General features: G+C 39.6%; 1 protein-coding gene across 3 annotated transcripts in view; it reads right to left on the bottom strand.

The window, feature by feature from the left end:
• Positions 1-24,447, bottom strand: part of LOC124612937 (synaptonemal complex protein 1-like) — a 500,344-nt gene that overhangs the window by 439,316 nt on the left and 36,581 nt on the right. For all 3 annotated transcript variants that reach the window (XM_047141436.1, XM_047141437.1, XM_047141438.1), the window contains exons 5-6: positions 16,894-17,007; positions 16,597-16,803 (exon numbers count right to left, since the gene is read on the bottom strand). In XM_047141436.1, coding sequence (XP_046997392.1) covers positions 16,597-16,803; positions 16,894-17,007 — 321 coding nt within the window. The remainder of the gene's footprint in view (positions 1-16,596; positions 16,804-16,893; positions 17,008-24,447) is intronic.

Here is a 24,447-nt window from a genome sequence, read left to right as displayed (position 1 = left end):
ATGCTCACCTATTTCAAGACTCAACAAAGAAGGTTGAAGGATTCCAATTACCATGACACACTTGGTTGAGGCTGAACAGCATTAGTACTGGTGAAGAAAAGTGTAGTTGCACCTTATCGACATGGGGTTTCTATTTAATTGCTGGCTGCGACTACAGGAAAGAGGAGAAAACAACAGAACACATTGTTAAGATGTGCCAACTTCGAGCACTCTACGGTGATCTGAGGACTCTATACCAAGCGACTGTGTGCTTTGGACTGGATGTCACATTTGGACATTACCATTTGATTGCAGATACTTTTGTGTTCTTGTGAAACCAGACAATAAGTAAATAACTTCAAGTTGTCTTATTGATCCCAAAACCCCAACAATTGCTGGGGTGACATCAGTTTCAAAATTCCACATTCCACTGACCTTGATGATCAAATCCTTTTACTTCAAATCCTTCTGAGACACCTAATAACTAATGTTCCCATCACAAGAAGCAGAGACATCCATGATCTCTTATCTGGTTGATGTGTAACAATATCAGGCTTGATAGCTGTTATTGTTTGGTCGGTACGTATTTCCTGGTTGCACAATATAGTACATCCAGCTGTCATGACCACATTACGGCTGCAGCTGTACTATTTCTTGGAGATACACTGCACTCGTAGTACTCTACCTATTTGCCAAAAAAAGTGTGAGCACACCTTATTCTGCCTCTTCAGGTATTCGTTCTTTACCAAGTTAGGGAAGCTGAATACTTTGGTTCATGGTCTCAGGATGTACTGCACAAAGTTGACATATATCATCTGGAGTGGCTTTCATTATTTCTTTTTCATAGTTCTTTGCTTTTATAATCTGATTTTGTGTAGCCACTATTAGTGCTTCTGATTCTGCCCTCCTTCTTAAGCTTTTAAGCCACAGATGGTCTTTGTATTTTAATGTTTAAGTTTTCCATGTAGATTATTATCTTCTTTCCTTTCTCAGACCTTAGGTCTGGTTAAAAATGGAAAGTGACGCAGACCTTCATCAAGTGTGACTTCCTTTTAACTGTACGGTATATATTACATTGCATTTAGGAACTTTCAGGTCATTGAACATGTATCAATAATTACAGATTTTTGAAGTTGTATATATATGTTTGGATGTAGCTGTATTGCGTTGATGTACTGGTGGATATTGTGTGGTATGACTCCTGTAGTTGATAGTATAATTGGTATAATGTCAACTTTATCCTGATGCCACATGTCCTTGACTTCCTCAGCCAGTTGGATGTATTTTTCAATTTTTTCTCCTGTTTTCTTCTGTATATTTGTTGTATTGGGTATGGATATTTCGATTAGTTGTGTTAATTTCTTCTTTTTATTGGTGAGTATGATGTCAGATTTGTTATGTGGTATTGTTTTATCTGTTATAATGGTTCTGTTCCAGTATAATTTGTATTCATCATTCTCCAGTACATTTTGTGGTGCATACTTGTATGTGGGAACATGTTGTTTTATTAGTTTATGTTGTATGGGGTATTCTGTATTTACTACTATTGTACATCCGCTTGTGATGTGATCTACTGTTTCTACTTGTTGTTTGCAAAGTCTGCATTTATCTGTTGTGGTATTGGGATATTTAATAATGTGCTTGCTGTAATATCTGGTGTTTATTGTTTGATCCTGTATTGCAATCGTGAATCCTTCCTTCTCACTGTATATATTGCCTTTTCTTGGTCATGTGTTGGATGCGTCTTGATCTATGTGTGGCTCTGTTAGATGATACGGGTGCTTGCCATGTAGTGTTTTCTTTTTCCAATTTACTTTCTTCATATCTGTTGATGTTATGTGATCTAAAGGGTTGTAGAGGTGGTTATGAAATTGTAGTGGTGTAGCCGATGTATTTATATGAGTGATTGCTTTGTGTATTTTGCTAGTTTCTGCTCGTTCTATAAAGAATTTTCTTAAATTGTCTATCTGTCCATAATGTAGGTTTTTTATGTCGATAAATCCCCTTCCTCCTTCCTTTCTGCTTAATGTGAATCTTTCTGTTGCTGAATGTATGTGATGTATTCTATATTTGTGGCATTGTGATCTTGTAAGTGTATTGAGTGCTTCTAGGTCTGTGTTAATCCATTTCACTACTCCAAATGAGTAGGTCAATATTGGTATAGCTTTTGTCTTGTTTCTTGCTGTTTTCAGTATTTTTGTTAGTCTTTGTCTATATTTTTCTTTTAGTTCTTCTTTAATATTTGTATTGTCTATTTCTATTTTTTGTCTGTATGCTAGATATTTATAGGCATCTGTTTTTTCCATCGCTTCTATGCAGTAGCTGTGGTTATCCAATATGTAATCTTCTTGTTTAGTGTGTTTTCCCTTGACTATGGTATTTTTCTTACATTTGTCTGAATACTTCTGTTATCTTTAGTAATTGGTTGAGTTGTTGATTTGTTGCTCCCAGTAGTTTTAGATCATCCATGTATAGCAAATGTGTGATTTTGTGTTGGTATGTTCCAGTAATATTGTATCCATAATTTGTATTATTTAGCATGTTGGATAGTGGGTTCAGAGCAAGGCAGAACCAGAAAGGACTTAATGAGTCACCTTGGTATATTCCACGCTTAATCTGTATTGGCTGTGATGTGATAGTATTTGAATTTGTTTGCATATTAAGTGTGGTTTTCCAATTTTTCATTACTATGTTTAGGAACTGTATCAATTTAGGATCTACTTTATATATTTCCAATATTTGTAGTAACCATGAGTGGGGTACACTATCAAAAGCTTTTTGATAATCAATGTATGCGTAGTGTAGCGACCTTTGTTTTGTTTTAGCTTGGTATGTCACCTCTGCATCTATTATCAGTTGCTCTTTACATCCCCGTGCTCCTTTGCAACAGCCTTTTTGTTCTTCATTTATAATTTTGTTCTGTGTTGTATGTGTCATTAATTTCTGTGTAATGACTGAAGTTAATATTTTGTATATTGTTGGTAGGCATGTTATGGGGCGATATTTAGCTGGGTTTGCTGTGTCTGCTTGATCTTTAGGTTTCAGATAAGTTATTCCATGTGTAAGTGTATCAGGGAATGTGTATGGGTTTGCAATGTAACTGTTAAATAATTTATGATATCAATATAATAGAGGGAAACATTCCACGTGGGAAAAATTTTATATAAAAACAAAGATGAGGTGACTTACCGAACGAAAGCGCTGGCAGGTCGATAGACACACAAACAAACACAAACATACACACAAAATTCAAGCTTTCGCAACAAACTGTTGCCTCATCAGGAAAGAGGGAAGGAGAGGGAAAGACGAAAGGATGTGGGTTTTAAGGGAGAGGGTAAGGAGTCATTCCAATCCCGGGAGAGGAAAGACTTACCTTAGGGGGAAAAAAGGACGGGTATACACTCGCACACACACACATATCCATCCACTCATATACAGGCACAAGCAGACATATTTAAAGACAAAGAGTTTGAGCAGAGATGTCAGTCGAGGCAGAAGTGCAGAGGCAAAGATGTTATTGAATGACAGGTGAGGTATGAGTGGCGGCAACTTGAAATTAGCGGAGATTGAGGCCTGGTGGATAACGGGAAGAGAGGATATATTGAAGAGCAAGTTCCCATCTCCGGAGTTCGGATAGGTTGGTGTTAGTGGGAAGTATCCAGATAGCCCGGACGGTGTAACACTGTACCAAGATGTGCTGGCCGTGCACCAAGGCATGTTTAGCCACAGGGTGATCCTCATTACCAACATACACTGTCTGCCTGTGTCCATTCATGCAAATGGACAGTTTGTTGCTGGTCATTCCCACATAGAATGCGTCACAGTGTAGGCAGGTCAGTTGGTAGATCACGTGGGTGCTTTCACACGTGGCTCTGCCTTTGATCATGTACACCTTCCGGGTTACAGGACTGGAGTAGGTGGTGGTGGGAGGGTGCATGGGACAGGTTTTACACCGGGGGCGGTTACAAGGGTAGGAGCCAGAGGGTAGGGAAGGTGGTTTGGGGATTTCATAGGGATGAGCTAAGAGGTTACGAAGGTTAGGTGGACGGCGGAAAGACACTCTTGGTGGAGTGGGGAGGATTTCATGAAGGATGGATCTCATTTCAGGGCAGGATTTGAGGAAGTCGTATCCCTGCTGGAGAGCCACATTCAGAATCTGATCCAGTCCCGGATAGTATCCTGTCACAAGTGGGGCACTATTGTGGTTCTTCTGTGGGAGGTTCTGGGTTTGAGAGGATGAGGAAGTGGCTCTGGTTATTTGCTTCTGTACCAGGTCGGGAGGGTAGTTGCGGGATGCGAAAGCTGTTGTCAGGTTGTTGGTGTAATGCTTCAGGGATTCCGGACTGGAGCAGATTTGTTTGCCACGAAGACCTAGGCTGTAGGGAAGGGACCGTATGATGTGGAATGGGTGGCAGCTGTCATAATGGAGGTACTGTTGCTTGTTGGTGGGTTTGATGTGGACGGACGTGTGAAGTTGGCCATTGGACAGGTGGAGGTCAACGTCAAGGAAAGTGGCATGGGATTTGGAGTAGGACCAGGTGAATCTGATAGAACCAAAGGAGTTGAGGTTGGAGAGGAAATTCTGGAGTTCTTCTTCACTGTGAGTCCAGATCATGAAGATGTTATCAATAAATCTGTACCAAACTTTGGGTTGGCAGACCTGGGTAACCAAGAAGGCTTCCTCTAAGCGACCCATGAATAGGTTGGTGTACGAGGGGGCCATCCTGGTACCCATGGCTGTTCCCTTTAATTGTTGGTATGTCTGGCCTTCAAAAGTGAAGAAGTTGTGGGTCAGGATGAAGCTGGCTAAGGTAATGAGGAAAGAGGTTTTAGGTAGGGTGGCAGGTGATCGGCGTGAAAGGAAATGCTCCATCGCAGCGAGGCCCTGGACGTGCGGAATATTTGTGTATAAGGAAGTGGCATCAATGGTTACAAGGATGGTTTCCGGGGGTAACAGATTGGGTAAGGATTCCAGGTGTTCAAGGAAGTGGTTGGTGTCTTTGATGAAGGATGGGAGACTGCATGTAATGGGTTGAAGGTGTTGATCTACGTAGGCAGAGATACATTCTGTGGGGGCTTGGTAACCAGCTACAATGGGGCGGCCGGGATGATTGGGTTTGTGGATTTTAGGAATAAGGTAGAAGGTAGGGGTGCAGGGTGTCGGTGGGGTCAGGAGGTTGATGGAGTCAGGTGAAAGGTTTTGCAGGGGGCCTAAGGTTCTGAGGATTCCTTGAAGCTCCGCCTGGACATCGGGAATGGGGTTACCTTGGCAAACTTTGTATGTGGTGTTGTCTGAAAGCTGACGCAGTCCCTCCGCCACATACTCCCAACGATCAAGTACCACGGTCATGGAACCCTTGTCCGCCGGAAGAATGACGATGGATCGGTCAGCCTTCAGATCACGGATAGCCTGGGCTTCAGCAGTGGTGATGTTGGGTGTAGGATTAAGGTTTTTTAAGAAGGATTGAGATGCAAGGCTGGAAGTCAGAAATTCCTGGAAGGTTTGGAGAGGGTGATTTTGAGGAAGAGGAGGTGGGTCCTGCTGTGACGGAGATCCATCCTTCATGAAATCCTCCCCACTCCACCAAGAGTGTCTTTCCGCCGTCCACCTAACCTTCGTAACCTCTTAGCTCATCCCTATGAAATCCCCAAACCACCTTCCCTACCCTCTGGCTCCTACCCTTGTAGCCGCCCCCGGTGTAAAACCTGTCCCATGCACCCTCCCACCACCACCTACTCCAGTCCTGTAACCCGGAAGGTGTACATGATCAAAGGCAGAGCCACGTGTGAAAGCACCCACGTGATCTACCAACTGACCTGCCTACACTGTGACGCATTCTATGTGGGAATGACCAGCAACAAACTGTCCATTCGCATGAATGGACACAGGCAGACAGTTTTTGTTGGTAATGAGGATCACCCTGTGGCTAAACATGCCTTGGTGCACGGCCAGCACATCTTGGTACAGTGTTACACCGTCCAGGTTATCTGGATACTTCCCACTAACACCAACCTATCCGAACTCCGGAGGGGGAACTTGCTCTTCAATATATCCTCTCTTCCCGTTATCCACCAGGCCTCAATCTCCGCTAATTTCAAGTTGCCGCCACTCATACCTCACCTGTCATTCAATAACATCTTTGCCTCTGCACTTCTGCCTCGACTGACATCTCTGCTCAAACTCTTTGTCTTTAAATATGTCTGCTTGTGCCTGTATATGAGTGGATGGATATGTGTGTGTGTGCGAGTGTATACCCGTCCTTTTTTCCCCCTAAGGTAAGACTTTCCTCTCCCGGGATTGGAATGACTCCTTACCCTCTCCCTTAAAACCCACATCCTTTCGTCTTTCCCTCTCCTTCCCTCTTTCCTGATGAGGCAACAGTTTGTTGCGAAAGCTTGAATTTTGTGTGTATGTTTGTGTTTGTTTGTGTGTCTATCGACCTGCCAGCGCTTTCGTTCGGTAAGTCACCTCATCTTTGTTTTTATATATAATGTTAAATAATTTAGTTAGATGTGAATGTGTTGAGGTGAACTTCTTTAGCCAGAAATTTGCTATTTTATCTTTTCCAGGGGCTTTCCAATTGTGAGTAGAATTAATTGCTTTGGTGACTTCATGTTGCAAAATTATCACTTCAGGCATTAGTGGTATCATCTTGTGTGTGTCTGTTTCTGTTTGTATCCACCGTGCATGCCTGTTATGTTGTACCAGCTTTGACCATATGTTGCTCCAGATGTGTTCCATGTCTGTTATGCTTGGTGGATTGTCTATTTTAATGTGTGTGTTACCTATTGTCTGGTAAAATTTCTTTTGGTTTGTGTTGAATGTTTGGTTTTGTTTCCTTCTATTTTCACTTTTTTTTTGTATCTTCTAAGTCGTTTGGCCAATGCTTGTAATTTCTGCTTCTTTTCATCTAAGTGCTCTATCGCTTCTTGTTGTGAGATTTTACCTAACCTTTTTCGTTTTTTGTCTGATATTTCATTTCTTATAAATAATAAAGCCACAGATGGTCTTTGTATTTTAATGTTTAAGTTCTCCATGTAGATTACTATTATTATTATTATTATTATTATTATCATCACCATCATCACTACTATACATTCACTCGCATGACTTTTCCTGCCCATCAATTTCACTACTTTTTTAATGGCTGATCTGGAAGCACTGAATTTTCACCACACAAAATATCTGCATTTATCTTAGGTATTCATTTTATCTTCAGCAAAATAACAGAATATCAGTCAGAAAATCTGATGACAGGAATTCAATAAGTATGTATCAACAACAATTTTTGATTATTTATTAGTAATGATAAAGTAATTCCCATCAGAGCATATTATCTAACTACTGAATGAGTAACACATACTACAGCTACAAGAAAGCCACTAGCACAAGCTCTTGAATAACTTACAATGTCTTACTCTCATTTCAGCCGATGGCTTCAGAGACTTAGCTTAAAATGGAAGACGACACGACAGGGGGATTCTGGTGCCTTTGAAACAAAATACGCAAAGGTCGAAACAGAGGAATTTCTTGCTTCTGGGTAAACTTCTAAACTGATGTTACAACCACAGAATTAGCAACTGCAAGTTTCTGCTGTGATATCATACTGAAAATGGTTAAAAGTCTCCTGGAAACTTTGGTTTAGGACACTGAAGTAGTCGCCTACTTTGAAAATAGTGATCCAGTTTGTAACGTATCCTTTGTGAGCCTATGGTGTTGATAAGAAGAGTAATCAGTTTTTAATTTGTAGCTACAAGATTTTTAACAGCAAGGGTGAGCAATGGGGGCTTTACTGAATCTTATGGCTGATACACAATCTGGATGCTCCCATTTACAAATAGCCATTACTGTCAAGCTGCCCACTTTCTTTGACTGTTCCAGAGCTGATATGAAGGTTTCTGGTGTCATCGTGTGAATTTTCTGATTTTGTTATATAGTTCACAGGTGTGAAATGACATTACTGCAGCAGCTTCTGGTAGTGAATTTTGTTTATTGAAATAGAGTGTATGGAAAATTAGAAGAAGCTGGTGTTACTAATCAGAGCTGGCATGTTTGATTTTCATTAACTGTTTGACATGGAACTTTAATCATATCAAACGTGCAGGACCAACATGATAGCCGCCATGAAGCAGTCATATAACTTTCCTGAGCAGTGACAAGTGAAGTCACAATGGAACATTACAGCAACAAAGAGTATATGGACAGGCATATCACGTATGACAGTTCTGATGGCAATACATCAGAAGCTGCGTGCTTTTACTGAGAATAACACCCTGATCAAAGACTCCCTGAAAGTCATAAGACCACAGTTACAATTAAGGTTCCTGGTTCAAAACATGTAAAAAAAAAAAGAACCACTTCTCAGAATGGAATCAAATTTGAACTGAATATTATTGAAGAAGAGGGAAAGGTAATGGAAACAAAAGAATTTAACAAACATTCTACCACTAGATGCCACAGTGTACACAGCTGTTCCCCAGTTTGTGTCAGACGCACAGCATGACTGTTGCAATCCAGGATTGGGAACTGTCAGTAAAGTTCTTTTACAAGAAAGGTGACTGTGCACTAGTAGCTCTGCAGCAGTTCTGGACAGTCAAGGTTATGAAAAAAGGTGTTGGTCCAATGTCTGCTAAGGGTCAGGAGTAAATGAATATGAAATTTGAAAAAACAGGTTCTTTTCGAGTGCAATGTGGAAGAGGGAGCAAAACAATTGATCCAACGTCAGTAGAAAATGTGGCCGCAGCATTGCAGGAGGGGTTGAGCAGTGCAGTGGAAACATGTAGTGTATGGGGAACTGCCAGAACTTTGGTAATTCCTGTGAGCATGGTGCACAAAATTTTATGAAAGATCCTGCATTGTTATCCGTACAAAATTACCCGTGTTCAGGAGTTGCTTCACATTCACCTTCCAGTAAGACAAAAGTTAGCGCTAAAATTTCTTATTTGCATGGAAGTGGACAACGAATGGCCAGTGGACAATGAATGGCTGAGGAATAGTCTGTGGACAGAATCAGTCCATTTCTATCTCTGAGGACATGTAATTGCAGAATACTGTGTGGGCAATAGAAAATCCACTTGCACATCAACCAGTACCACTTCATTCTGCAATGGTAAACGTGGGTTAATGGCATTATTTATTGTAGGGCCATATTTTTCTAAGGAAATGGATCCTGAAGGTACTTGTACTGTCACCGGTAAAAGCTGTAAGAATCTTCTGCCCACCAACTTCATACCAGCACTTCAACAGTGTGGATGTGTAGGTAAGATCATTTTTATGCAAGATGGTACTCCTCCACACATTGCATAGCCACTGAATTAGCTGCGGCAGAGACATTTTGGAAATGATAAGAATCAGAAGCTGTCATTTCCCTAAAGCCAGGCCATCCAGGTCACCTGAGTCTGGCTGGGGGATTATCTGAAAGATGCTATATTCTGTGCTCCAATTACAAATGCAGCTGAAATGAAGGCATGGTTTGGACAATTCTTTCTGAACACGACCTCTGAGACATTCCAATCTATTGTGGAACAGGCTATTCCTTTATTTCAACTTTTGGTAGAAAACGGTAGACAGTATTTGAAAATGTCTTGCACCAGTCTCACAACAATTAAAAACTGATTTCATTGTTGACATGTGTGATTTTTGGCCTCAAGAAAATTAAAAAACAATTTTATTGTTGCTTTTTATGTGGTTTCTGTTTGGCCTCAGGTCAATTAAAAAGCGATTTTTCATATCCGACATGGTACACCTGTGCTCTGGAGGATGGGCATACCTAACCTACAGTGCCACAACTGTTGATTGCCAAACTTGTGCAGTCATGCACATCATACAGTACGGTTGGTTTAATGCGCAATTCACATCTTAGTCATTGTATTGCAACTCATCTGTCATTTGTAGCCAAACCCATGTACATTATTAAGCTTACAGCACCATCTAGTGGGAATTCCCCCCCCCCCCCCGCCCCATAATGTTCCCCTTCTTCGATAATGTTCCATTCAAATTTGATGTCATTATGAGCAGTGGTTTTTTTAATTACTATTACTATTACAAAATTGGTGCTATGATTATAATCAACTTGTATTTACAAGGATCCATCAGTGTTTCCTACAGCAAGGGTAACAAGGGATCTTCACAAACGGCAAGGGAACAGGAAGGCCAGCACACATTACACCCACAGTTGAGGATGTGCTTTTGAAAGTATTACAACTCTCTTCAGGAACCTAGACAAGCAGAACAGCTAGACAACATGTCTTTACTAAGCCACGCTACAGTAAGAAGAATTTCATTATGAAAGGGACTTTGGTTCTACAGCGATTTTTTGTTAGGAGAAAACAACAGGCTGATGTCAATGTTTTATTTACAGGCAAGGTAGGGTTTACACATGATGGTCCTTTTAAGTTTAATAATTCATGTGATTAGGGGTATTAGGTAATCATCTCATTGGGCCACACATTCAGCCAAGAAAACTTGATGGATGGGGGTATGTTCAGTTACTTTGGGAGAATCCATCAGTATTGCTTAAGGTTGTTCCCACTGTGCAATGTGGTACAAATGTGAAGGTGCAAGAGCACATTTTGTTGCCAACGGAAGACAAAAAAAATGGGGCTCTAAGCACTATGGGACTTAACATCTGAGGTCACCAGCCCCCTAGACTTAGAACTACTTAAACCTAACTAACCTAAGGACATCACACACATCCATGCCCCAGACAGGGTTCGAACCTGCGACCGTAGCAGCAGCGCAGTTCCAGACTGAAGTGCCTAGAACCGCTCGGCCACAGCGTCCAACCAATAGTTCAATACATAGTGCCAATACTAGGAATAAGAACAATGTACATAAAGACCTAAAATCACTTACCTTTGTCCAAAAAGGGGTCCAATATTCAATAAATTGTCAGCAACCCTCAAAACTTGGTTTCAGATAAAGCACGATTTAAACAGAGTTAGAAAGACTTTTTGATAGGCAACTCCTTCTACTCTATAGATGAATATCTCAACAGAGACTGTTAAGCCAGCTTCAGTAAAAATGTCTGTTAGATTTCAGTTTTGACGATCACTTGTTCACAACCGTCAAGATTAGGTACTTTTTGTAAGATAAATTTATTAATAGTGCATAACAATGTTTCATTCTGAAAGTGTGTTAATTCTGTAAATATTAGCTGTTCCAGTTTACCACACTGTATTCACCTACTTTGACAATCTTCTGACAAGTGATTAGGATAGTAAGTATTATATTGAAATGTATTATGTTTTTATGTTATACTTTCTGACATGTTTCACACCCATGAGAATCATCTCATTTTTTGAGTCTATGGAAGGAAAAATAAAATGAATCGAATCGAATCTAATCCAAACTAATCCCATCAACACGGACCACGATGGATATGCCAAGCAGTGCATCTAACTTTGCCTCCAAGATCACCTGACCTCGAGCTTCTGGACTGGGTCTCAAAAGTGAAGTGCAAAGCATTACCACTGATATTAATGACAAACTAGGGTAGCAATTTGAAAGGTCTTGTCAGCATTACGAGATGGTCTGGAGTTGTTTGAAAGAATTTGTAACTCACTGCAGAGGTGAGTGCAGTACTGCATCCACATGGAAGGACTTCATATGGAACACCTCCTTTAATAAGCAGAAGTATATAGTAAACTGTAACATGTTGAAGTAGTATTGCATTCCTTTTTAGTATAGGTTATGGGTAAAATCTGAGCTCAATCAGATGGGAAATTAACCAAAACAGTTACATTCAAAACATATTTGTTAATTAGAACAATATTTCATAACGAAGTTAGTGGTGATTCATAAGCACACATTCACAATTATCTCCCAAATAGCTCACTTGCTGCCCCATGTTCAGCTGAATGATTTTGCGTCTATTAACATAAACTTTCATCTGTTTCAGTTGGTGATTTTAATCATGATACAACAGTAGAAGTGGTGACTTTTTATTCATGTTGTGTCTGAACTAGTTCAGTAATACCAAAGTATTCAGTGTTTATCTCAGTCTGCATAATAATCACTTAGTTCAAATACGACACATAGAGGAATTATGGACAAAGTTTAAACTGATAGCAAATTGCATTCTATAGAACTATGTGAAGAGGAAGTGTACAGTGGTTTGATAAAAAAAATTCAAAAATGTTTTTACCCACTTAAAATTCATTTTAACACTCAGGGATAATTACTCCCACATTGGGAACCGCTTATTTCTGGAATCACTAAAACTCCAAAACCTGAATTCAAAAACCAATATTCTGTATTTCTTGAAGAACATAAGTAAAGCTACATCTAAACTACCTTTAATTACAGCTATATATGAATTGAAAAAGAAGAAATGGTTTATTCTGCATATTTATGTTTATAGTGCCGGTAACATAGATGATAAATAGAATGCTTCCTTAACATGTTTCTCAAGCTCTTTGACAGTTGCTTTCCTTTAGAGCGTTCTACACAGGGTACTACCAGTAATAGGCAGCCGGATGGCTGACTAGTGGAATAAGGATATCATGTAGAACAAAGTGAGAATTGTATCAAAATGTTAGAAGTAGTCACAATCAAGCTACAGTAGCCCATTAAAAACAGTACTGTAAGGTGCTTAAAAATGTTATTAGGAAGGCAAAGAGTATGTGGTATGCAAATAGAATAGCTAATTCACAGGATAAAATTAAAACCATATGGTCAGTTGTGAAGGAAGTGTCTGGTCAGCAGCATAAGGTCGACGATATGAAGTCAGTTCGTAGTAAAAATATTTCTGTTACTGATAAACCAGATATATGTACAGTATTAAACAATCGTTTTCTGAGCATTGCTGGTGAATTAAATAAAAAATTAGTTTCTACAGGGAATCACATAACTTTCTTAGCAATTGCCTTTCCGAGATTGATGTCTGAGTTACTCCTCTGTGATACAGACAAGGGAGAGATTGAGTCAACAATTAAATCGCAGAAGACTAAGGACTTTCATGGTTATGATGAAGTACTCTCAAGGTTACAATGAAGTGCCTAGCAGAATATTTAAGTACTGTGCTGCACATGTTAGCCCTGTATTTAGCCATATTTGTAATTTCTCCTTTGGAATGGTCAGTTTCCTGAAGATTAAAATACTCAGTAGCAAAGTCCCTTTATAAAAAGGGAGAAAGGGGTAATGTAGACTATTTTAGACCTATTTCTATGCCATCAGTGTATGCTACAGTTATTGAAAAGGCTCTGTATGTAAGGATAATTAATCATTTTATTTCACAAAATTTGCAATTAAATGTGCACTTTGGCTTTAGAAGTGGTTTAACAACTGAAAATGCTAATTCTCTTTTCTCTGTGAAGTACTGGATGGATTAAACAAAAGGTTTCGAGTGCTAGGCATATTTTTTTTATTTAACTAAGGCATTTGATTGTGTTGATCACAAAATATTGCTCCAGAAGTTGGACCATTACAGGATACGTGGAGTAGCTCACAATTGGTTCACCTCTAACTTTTGCAACAGACAGTAAAAGGTCATTATTCACAATGTTGAGAATGGCTGTGATGTGGGGTCTGACTGGGGTACGGTTAAGTGGGGTGGGGGAGGTGTGGGTGGTGCCCCAGGGCTCAGTGTTGGGGTTACTCCTGTTCTGTATTTATATAAGTGATGTGTCCTCTAATATTACAGTTAACTCTAAAATATTTCTGTTTGCTGATATCACTAGCTTGGTAGTAAAGGATGTTATGGGGAACACTGGCTCGGTTTCAAATAGTACAGTTCATGACTTAAGTTCATGGCTTGTAGAAAATAAACTGATGCTAAATCACAGCAAGACTCGGTTTTTGCAATTTCTAACACACAATTCAACAAAACCTTATGTTTTAATCTCACAGAATGGGCATATGATTAGTGAAACTGAACAGTTCAAATTTCTAGGTGTTCAGGTAGAGAGTAAACTGTTGTAGAAAGCTCACGTTCAGGATCTTGTTCAAAGACTTAATGTTGCCATCTTTACTATTCGAACAATATCTGAAGTGAGTGATCGTTTGACACCAAAATTAGTCTACTTTGCCTATTTTCATTCGCTTATCTCATATGGTATTTTATTTTGGGCTAACTCTTTCCACTCTAAAAGGATATTTTTGGCTCAGAAAACAGGTGGTTCAGGCAATAAGTGGTGTAATTTCAAGAACTTCTTGTCGACCCCTGTTCATGAGTCTGGGTATTTTGACATTGGTCTCTCAATATATATATTCCTTACTGCCTTTTCTTGTTAATAATATTAGCTTATTCCCAAGAATAAGCAGCTTTCACTCAGTTAATACTCGGCAGAAATCAAACCTGCATTTGGATCGAACTTCCTTAACTCTTGTGCAGGAAGGTGTGCAGTATACTGCTGCATCCGTTTTCAATAAGCTACCACTAGAATTCAAAACTCTGAGCAGTAATCCATGCGCTTTCAAATCGAAACTGAAGAGTTTCCTCATGGGTCACTCCTCCTACTCTGTCAAGAAGTTCCTTGAAAAATTAAGCTGATTCTCGTTGTATTGTTGATTGCGTTTACTAGAACTTGTGGATTGACTTTTTCAGATTCGCAAAAATTTTATTTTTACCTGTTATTACTTTTACGTTACAAGTTCATGTACTGACACATTCCATGACCTTGGAGATTTGCTCCTAAAGTTGGTCCTACAGAACTTGACGTGCAAATAAATAAAAATAATTTCCACTCACAAGTGTGTCATGGAATAATTACCTGGGGAACAGAAGTTTTAAAAATTTAATCTGATGTTAGTACTAGAACATCTTTCGTAGAATGTAATGGGGTGTTTCAATATATTCCTTCCCTTTATATAGAGGGATGCCTGCAAAGAGGCAAGGAGAATTGCAAACTTATTAAGGCCCATTATAAAGTTTATATATCAAGTTAAGATGGACATGGAAAAATTAAAAACTTTGTTGAAAGGAAGCTATATATTTGTAACATAATTGTGTGTACATTTAATTTGCAAAAATTGTAATCTGCTGCATTTTAATACAGCTGCCTGAAATACTGCAAGCTGCAGTAAGCTGATAGTTATAGACAGGCCCTTCTTCCCCACTGGGCACTCTGGGCATGTGCCCAGGGCCCCACGATCGATAGGGGTCCCTCCCTAGTTCCTGCCAGCTTACCAAATTATAACTGATATTTATTACTGAAAAACAAATTTATTTTGAAAAAAAAAAATTGAACAATAATGACTGACTACAATACCACATTGCGTACTAGCTTCGTGCAGTGCACAGTTCTGCATGGAGTGAAAAGCAATGTAAAATTAAACATGACCAACCAACTTACATAAATCAACTCGACTATCGAGAATTCCCCTGTATTTGTCTGGAGTGTTGTAACGTTTGTTTTGTTTGTAGTTGTTACTGACTGTGCTCTGAGATATTCTTTGATTAAATTGTCGTTTGCCTGTTTTGTTTTGTTTAGCGACTATTTTCACTGTAAAAATAAATACTGAATTATAACATAAAATGTGGAAATGGTCATATCCTAGTGGATCTGCAAAAAGGAAAAAATGCTGTACATCACGAGGAAGTAACTGAAAAGTTACCAAAATTAACAGCATACTTTACTACTACTATTACTGGGGCAACTTCTGTAAGTAACAATCAAATAATAAAACTTCCACATGAGGAGTCGTGTAGATTACAGATTGCGGGAATTTCTGAATGTTCATGTTCTACACCAATTTCAGATTGCTACCAATTTAGGAAAAGAGACTGAATCAGAAGGCGATTGTCCCTATGACGAAAGTGCAACAACCTCGGGTACTTCACCAACACTGACAACTGTGTCAGCTGAACAACAGTTTTCTAACGCAGAAGAAACAGCACATGATACTGCTGATTATTTTCATGAAAATATATCACATTTTGAAAGAAAACAAAATTGGAGACACATTTCCAAATGTAGAAATCACATTGAGATTCTTTTTAAGCATGGTGGTAACCAACTGCAGTGTGGAACACTCCTTCTCCAAATTGAAAATGAAAAATGAATTAAGAAGTACAGTGCTTCAAAATAGATTAACCAGTTTATTTCTGATGCCATAGAATGTGATATGCTCAAAAATATTAATTTTGAAGAAGTGATTAATGATTTTGCCTATCTCAACTCTAGAAGGGTACCTCTTAATCAAAATAGATTTTTAAGCACTAACCTGTGAATGCTAGGAGAGTTACTTTTGTGGATTATATTATCTATTCATTTAATGTGACTGTAAAGAAATAAAAATACATCTAGAACCTCACTTATTACCTTCTTTGTCTATTCTACCAAAATAGTGCTCTCTCAAGATCACAGGGGTCCCATTACCCTAATGTGCCAGGTCCTCCACAGGTTAAAGATAGCCCTAGTCATAGACCATGAGAAGTTTTCCATGGTAATGTGACACTAAATTATTTCTGACTATTGTTTATATTGATATTGTTAAGGGATGTTTGTTGAAAGATTTGTTACAATTTACTGTAATTAAGGTAAGGGACTAGTTTTTAACTTAATTCATCTTAGCAAGTAATATTACAAAAATTCATAAATTTAAGTTGTTATAATACAAGTCACGCGATGCAATGCAATATAACAGCACATGGGTATCGAAGAAAATTCACTCACCCTTTCCATATCAAGTATAGTTTTCTTGATTTTTTCAATTTCTTTATCTTTTAAAGACATCTGTTCCACATGTGCCTTTATCTGAGAACACAATTTCTCATTCTCCTTGAGTGTTGAATCCAAGCAAGTCTGACTTTCTGCAAATTGCTGTTGCAAGTCACTCAGAGTATTTTTTTTATTGATGGCATCTTCTTCTAGTTTTTTTATCTGAAATTATAAAACATTTACAAAAACTATATGTTAACACCAGGAACATATCACTAGGAACATATTATTAATGCATGACCTCTCTCTCACCTTCGCTTCTGCTTCTAACGCCTTACTTTTCCATAGAGAAATTTGTGATTGGTAATTTTGAATCACAACTTTATCCTCAAAATCTGACACTGATGCTTTATTTCCTATTTTTTGCTGCAAAATGACCATTACATTCAGATAAAGAGAAATAATAAAAAATTATCGTTAGAGAGTAACACTGTATTATTATTGGCTAGCACATTAGATTAAATTAAAAAGTTATTTTCAATCAAAACTTCCCAGCAGATTAAAAATATGTGCTGTACTGGGACTTGAACTCAGAACATTGTCTTTTGCAGGCAATATTCTTTCTGACTGAGCTGAATGGAAAAGAGAAATTCAAAGTAGAAACCTTTCAATTAAATTTGTATGGGAGCATAGTCAATGTCCCCCCCACCCCCCCACCCCCTTGAAACCTCTGAATTCCAAACAGCTGAGTGGTGTGGAATTTGGGAATGAAAAGAAGCAAGAAGGTGGCGAATTATGGGAGATTATTTTATTTCTGTTTTGACAACTTACAATTCTGCCAGTAGCTCTCCTGTTTAAACTTACTACTATTATATCATGGCTTCAATTTGTGTTAAGACAACTCCAGCAATTTGAACACCTAATTATTGATGAATGTGGTTTATCAATTCTTTTGTTCTTTATACTAACGTAATATTAATTTCCAAGATAAATTCATTATCAATGAGCAACAACACTGTTAATTTGCACATTACAGAAAACACATTATATTAAAATAACTGAACAAGAAAATAATGCCACTCACTATTGTGATCATAAAGGACAGAGATGAGTGGTGTGGAATTCGGGAATACAAAAAAGGAAGAAGGTGGTGAATTATGAAAGATTATTTTATTTCTGTTTTGACAACTTACATTTGCAGTTTTGACTTTTTTGACATTTTCGTCTCCAAAATCTGATATTATGCTCAATGCAAAGATCTCAGAGTCAACACATATAATAAGATCTGTAACACTTACTACCAGTTCAGACTCTTATCAATACAAACACCTATGAATCTGGAATATTTTGGTTTTATTTATTGATTCACCCTCTCACACATAATTTCATTGGTGTGGGCGGACCTTGTGCAGTACAGACTTGCTTGTTTGGCCCCAGTGTTCAGTCCAATGATTTGGAAACAGTTCATTAAGATATGCTGTAGTACTTCATGCACTATGTGCTGGACAGCCATCATGTTGGTAGCACAGCTTCCTCTTAATCTGGAGAGGAATATCTTCTAGCATCAGTGGAAGATGGTCTGTTAGGAGGCAGCGAGACTTATGCGCATTCAGTGTTCCATTATGAAACATGGGCCTATGAGCTGATGGTTCACTATCCCACACCATATGTTTACGCTCTGTGCACGCTGACATTCCACCTGATGAAGCCAATGGGGATTGTCAAAAAACCAATAGTGCATGTTTCGGCAGTTTATCTAGCCATCATTGGTTAATAAAGCTTCATCACCAAAAAAGATACAAGATACATCTGGAGAATCCTGTCTCATAGCTCATGTTCAGAAGTTAACTCGATTCTCATAATTGTTTTTATGGAGCTCTTGATGGAGAGAGATGTGATATGGCTGGAACTTAACGTCAATGGAGAATGTGTAGGACACTTGCCTAATTCATGCCACTTCCTCTTGCGATTGCACGGGAGCTAACATACGGATCAACTGCAACAGCAGCAAGAACATTAATTTTCTCCTCTTCTGTCATCACTTGTTTTCTTCTATTATGTTGTCTAGGTGTTACACTGCCACTTTCATATAACTGGTTGAAGAGGGTGATAAAATAACTGCCAAGATGGTTGGGATATCTTATTGCATAGCTGTACAAGAATAAACTGCATTCATCCTACATTCTCCGTATTCCTTGAGTATGTTGGCTTCTTCTGCATTGGAAATACCATTGTTGACTCATGAGCTACTGCTTGGGCTGTCACACAATACCTGACTAGCAAGTTGCAAGGCACTCGAGGAACACACAAGCACACTGTAAGCAAAACTGTAAGCAAACAAAACAACATCTTACCTATCAAATATGTAGGTTGAATGGCACAAAAAAGTGTCGGTGTTAAAACTTTTCAAAATACGATATCTCATAAAAGACTCACACTAGAATCCTGGAACAAACAAAACTGACATTCTAACTTACATTACCCTTGGTTCGTTAACATCAATAGTCATTTTTCCATTGTATGTTTGCACAAAAAGATGCTTTCTAAGTATTATTATAATCTTTTACTTGGCTAACAATATGAGCCCCTGACTACCAATCCATTCTATGAAAACTGCACAGCAGAAGCGTTTTCCATTTGCACAATATTTGCGGTGCAAATTTTGTGATTGACCCTGTATAACAAGAACAAGGGCACACCCAATATTAATCGCTGTGGTATGCATATAGTAATTGTTTCTTTTTATGAAGATGCAGGTTCACTGTATACATGCCCTGGGTTTCTTAATGAGCCATTCTGCATCCGTTTAGTTAGATAGCACGAAAATCAGTTAGCATCCAGATCTCTGATACCATAATATTTCTAGGGTAATAGTGTATTCTGAGCAAGCAAATGCTTTTGGTAAGTTACAAAAAAAATACTAATAGCAACATTTTATCTTCATTGTGAATTGAAAAATGACACGTGCTTTGGAGAGACACTTGAAATCCAAACTGAAGCTGACAAAGTATTTTATTTTGAGACAGGCATGTTATGGTTCTTATGTAGATAAACTTTTCACTATGTTATTTATCTTAATAACCTCTTTGTAAAGGAGTCTGGTAATATCACATTTCAGTCTGTAGGGAAATATACACTGTAAAAGTAATGTAATATGTAAGTGACTGAATACACTGCATATAGGTGAGCAAAAGGATTTTCGTACAAGATGTACAACTTTGCTTCTGCCTTTTTTTTCCAGCATTTGAGGCTTTAATGAAACAAATTGCACATGTATCATTCAAAGTATTTTTCCATCACTGGCCACTACTTTCTCCTATCTTTCGGGCAGTGTACAAATCCCGTGTCGAAAAAATGGTTCATCTTTTGAAGTGATCCATGAATCGATCCAATTTGTGACTTCTTCATGAGATCGGAAGTGTTGGTCAGCCAGGCCACATGCCATTGATATAAACAGGTGAGAGTCAGAGGGAGCAATGTCTGGAGAACACGGTGGGTGGGGAAGGACTTCCCATTTTAATGTTTTCAAGTATGTTTTGACCTCTTTTGCAACATGGGATCAAGCATTGTCGTGCTGCAAATTCACTTTATCGTGCATCTCACTTATTGCGGCCGTTTGTCTTATAATGCTCTGCTCAAACGCATTAATTGCATTCAATAACAAGCACACGTGATTGTTTCACTTGATTTTAACACCTCATAGTACATGACGCCGAACTGGTCCCACCAAATGCAGAGCATGATCTTGGAGCTGTGAATATTCAGTTTGGCCGTCAACGATTTTTTGCATTTAGGGTTATCGTAATGAACCCATTTTTCATCCCCAGTCACAATGCGATGCAGAAATCCCTTCCATGTTTGCCTCTGAAGCAACTATTCACAAACACATAATGCCGTTCAAAGTCTCTTGGTGTCAGCTCACACGGGAGCCAAGTTCATTCTTTCTTAATCATGCCCATAGCCTTGAGACCTTTTGAAATGGCTTTCTGTGTCACTCCCACTAATCGTGCCAATTCTTCTTGAGTTAGATGCGAGTCTTCACTCAGCAATGTCTCCAATTCTGCATCTTCAAAAACATTCTCTCTTCCACCACTATGCCAGTCTACGATATTAAAATCACCGTTCTTTAAGCGTTGAAACCATTCACGACATGTTCTTTCACTAATAGCATCCTTACTATACATACTTGAGAGCATTTGATGAGACTCAGCCGCTGTTTCCTTCATACTGAAACAAAACAGTAACACCTCCCGCAAATGATGAGAATTAGGCTCATAAACTGACATTTTCAATCAAGAACAATTTTATGATGCAGACACAAATCGACTGATGTTAGAATGAAGTTATGCTGACCGAGGTCCAAGCTAACTGCCTGATGTCTGTGATCTGTTTCTTTCAACTGCTACTTACCATTGTCGCCACCTATCGGCAAATGGTGGAAGCAAAGTTGTACACCTTGTAATTTACATGAGATATTAACAACTTTTGCTCATAAGGAACTATATGCTTTGAGAATCAACTATCAATGTGGAGTGGAGTGGAGTGGAGTGTGCACTGTTTTGAAATTTCCTGGAAAATTAAAACTGTGTGCCAGCCTAGAACTCGAATACGGAATCTTCCCTTCGCAGCACGCTCTTAGTGACTGAGATACCCTGGAACGACTCATGATTTGCCGCTCACAGCTCTAATTCACCAGTAACTCTCTCCCATCATCCAGACTACACAGAAGTTGTGCATACCTTGTGAGACTAGTTCTCCTGGAAGGAAGGATAAATGCAGAGAAATGGTTTAGCCCCATCCTAGGGTCCAGTGCAAAGTTTTAAACTTCCAGGTTTCAAAACAGTGCACACTCCACTGCAGTGTGAAAGATTCATTCTCGAAGCAATCCCCTAAGCTATGACTAAGCCTTTTCTCTGCATTATCCTTCTTCCAGGAGTGCCAGACTTACAAGATATACAAGAGAATTACGAAGTTTAAAAAGTAGGTACAGGGTATTGGTGAAAAGCTATCTCTGAATCTTGCTTGAATAGCTTACACAGTAAAAGTGTTGCCTGTGAAACGTGAGGTTCTAGGTTCAAAAATAGATCTGGCATGTGTGATGCCTTCAGCCTATTACCCGCAACCTACCCTTCTATTTCCTCCACCGACCCTCCATAGCTCCTGTCCTTTTGCCATATGGTGCCCTGTTCATCACTATTGATGCCACCTGTCTTTACACTAACATCCCTAATGCCCATGGACTGGCTGCTACTGAACACTGCCTTTCCCAATGTCTATCAGATTCCAGACCTACCACCTCCTTCCTGGTCACCATGACCAACTATATCCTCACTCACAATTACTTCACCTTTGAAGGCATCACATAAAAACAAATCCATAGTATGTCAATGGGCACCTGTCTGGCACCATCCTCTGACAATCTACTCATGGGCGATCTAGAGGAATCCTTCCTAACCACCCAGAATCCCAAACCCCTCATCTGATTCAGATTAACTGATGACATCTTTGTGATCAAGGGTGAGGACACCCTATGCACATTCCTCCAGAACCTCAACACCTTCTCCCCCATTTGCTTCACCTGCTCCTCCTCAACCCAACAAGTCACCTTCCTCAATGTTGGTGTCCACCTGCAAAGATGACTACATCAGTACCTCCATCCACATCAAACTTATCAACAGCTAGCAATACCTCCACTTCGACAGATACCACACATTTCATATCAAGAAGTCACGCCCATACAACCTAGCTACCTGTGGCCATCACATCTGTGGTGATGACCTGACCCTCTCCGAATATATCAATGGGCTCACCGAGGCCTTTGACCAAAGTTACTCTCCCAACTTCATACAGAAATAGATTTCCTGATCCTTATCTCTCCAGTCACCCACCACCTCCCCAAGTCAAACCATCTAGACACACAAGGAGAATTCCCCTAGTGACTTTGTACCACTCAGGACTGCAGCAACTGAATCATTTTTTGTGCCTTGGTTTTGACTACTCTTGTCATGCCCTGAAATGAGTAATATCCTACCCACTATCCATCCCACCTCTCTCACAGTGGTATCCCACCATTCACTGAACACACACATTATCCTTGTCCATCTTTACTCAACCCCTGCTCCCAACCCCTTGCCTTGTAGCTCATAGCCCTGAAATAGACCTAGATGCAAGACCTGTCCCACACATCCCCCCCCCCACCACCCACTCCAGCCCAGTCATGAGTATCATCTAAACCATCGAAGGCAGAGCTAAAGCTGGACCACCCAGTTGCTAAGGACACTTACCAACACAATGTTCTTCACTTCAATGACTGTTTCATAGCCTGCGCCATCTGGATCCTTCTTGCCAGCACCAGCTTTTCTGAACTGTGCAGGTCGGAACTCTCCCTGCAATATATCCTATGTTCCCGCAAACCTCCTTGGCCTTCAACATCAGCCACTGTCCTTCACCCACCTACCTCCTTCCCTGCTCCCACTCTAGCACAACACAGTCCTCTACTCCACCAATGCACCCACAGCCTCTTGACTGTTCCCCTTTTCTGCTCCCCCTTCACTCCTCCCCATTAAAATCTAATTTCCTGACTGCACCTAGCTGCCATACCCTCTCCCCACAATGTCCCTGTATGTTCCCACAAGCAGCACTTTACTGACCACCAGCCCTGCCCTTTTATTCCTCCCCATCCCTGCCCCAGTCTCCAACTTAATCCCACCACCCAGACTGCTTTCCCATCACGCACAGTTTCTTGCAGTCTGACCTCAGCGGCCAGAGAGAGTGGTCATGTGTGCGAGTTGTGCCTTCATGAGTGAATATGTGTGTTTTCAACTGTAGAAGAAGACCTTTGGCTCAAAGCTTGCTTGTTTAGCAGCCATTTTGTTGTGCCTGTTTGCGACTATACATCTCCATTACACGACGAGTAGTAATCTATTCTTTTCATAATATTGTCATCACTCCATCTCAACTTTTCCATTGAGTATTAAATTTAATAGATAGCATTCATGCAATTAACTACTGTGACATCGTTACGGCAATTTTTTGTTTACTTTATTTTTCCTTAAGAGCAGAGCTGTTCATATATGTCACTAGTCTTTACAAAAATTTTAACTAAAGGGATCTTTATTACTTCACTACATAGCACAAGAATTATTCTTAAATAGTTTACTGGTTGGTAATACAGATATGCAATGAGGTGACTAAAGTCATGGGGTACCTCCTAATATCATGTTGGACTTCCTTTTGCCCAGCAAGTGCAGCAACTTAACGTGGCATGGACTCAACAAGTCGTCGCAAGTCCCCTGCAGAAATACTGAGTCGTGCTGCATCTATAGCCATTCATAATTGTGGAAGTGTTGCCAGTGCAGCATTTTGTGCATGAACTGACTTCTCCCTGTCCTGTAAATGTCTGATGGGTTGGTTGGCTTAATGATGGAAGGGGTCAAACTACAAGATCATCACTCTCTCATACCTGGAACAGGCAATTCAACAAAACCACATACCAAAGAAGCACCTAGTGCATGAAACCCAAGGAAAGAAAACCACACGGTTTACTGAAGGTCAACAAAGTCTAGAAAAAGAAACAAGGGGGAAAAAAGTAGGGAAAAGAGAGAAAGGCAGGTGATGTGCCCCATCCATGGAGCAGCCAGAGGCCCACAAAGGCAGAAAATGCAATGGGGGACATACCCCGCAGAATGGAATAAAAAATAAAAACCTCACAAATAAACTGTAAAACCAGGTCAGCCACTTAGGTGTCATCCACTAACACCAGGGGTGCTGCGTCAGTAACACTTAAGAATCCATAGCAGGGTGGCTAGGTTAGGACAGTCCAGCAAGATGTGCCACAGGACAGTGGGGCAGATTCTTGCAATGGAT

Source organism: Schistocerca americana, chromosome 4 (genome assembly GCF_021461395.2).
Source record: "Schistocerca americana isolate TAMUIC-IGC-003095 chromosome 4, iqSchAmer2.1, whole genome shotgun sequence".
Taxonomy (NCBI): Eukaryota; Metazoa; Arthropoda; class Insecta; order Orthoptera; family Acrididae; genus Schistocerca; species Schistocerca americana.
Note: the sequence above shows the minus strand (reverse complement) of the source record. Positions and strands in the feature narration are given on the sequence as shown.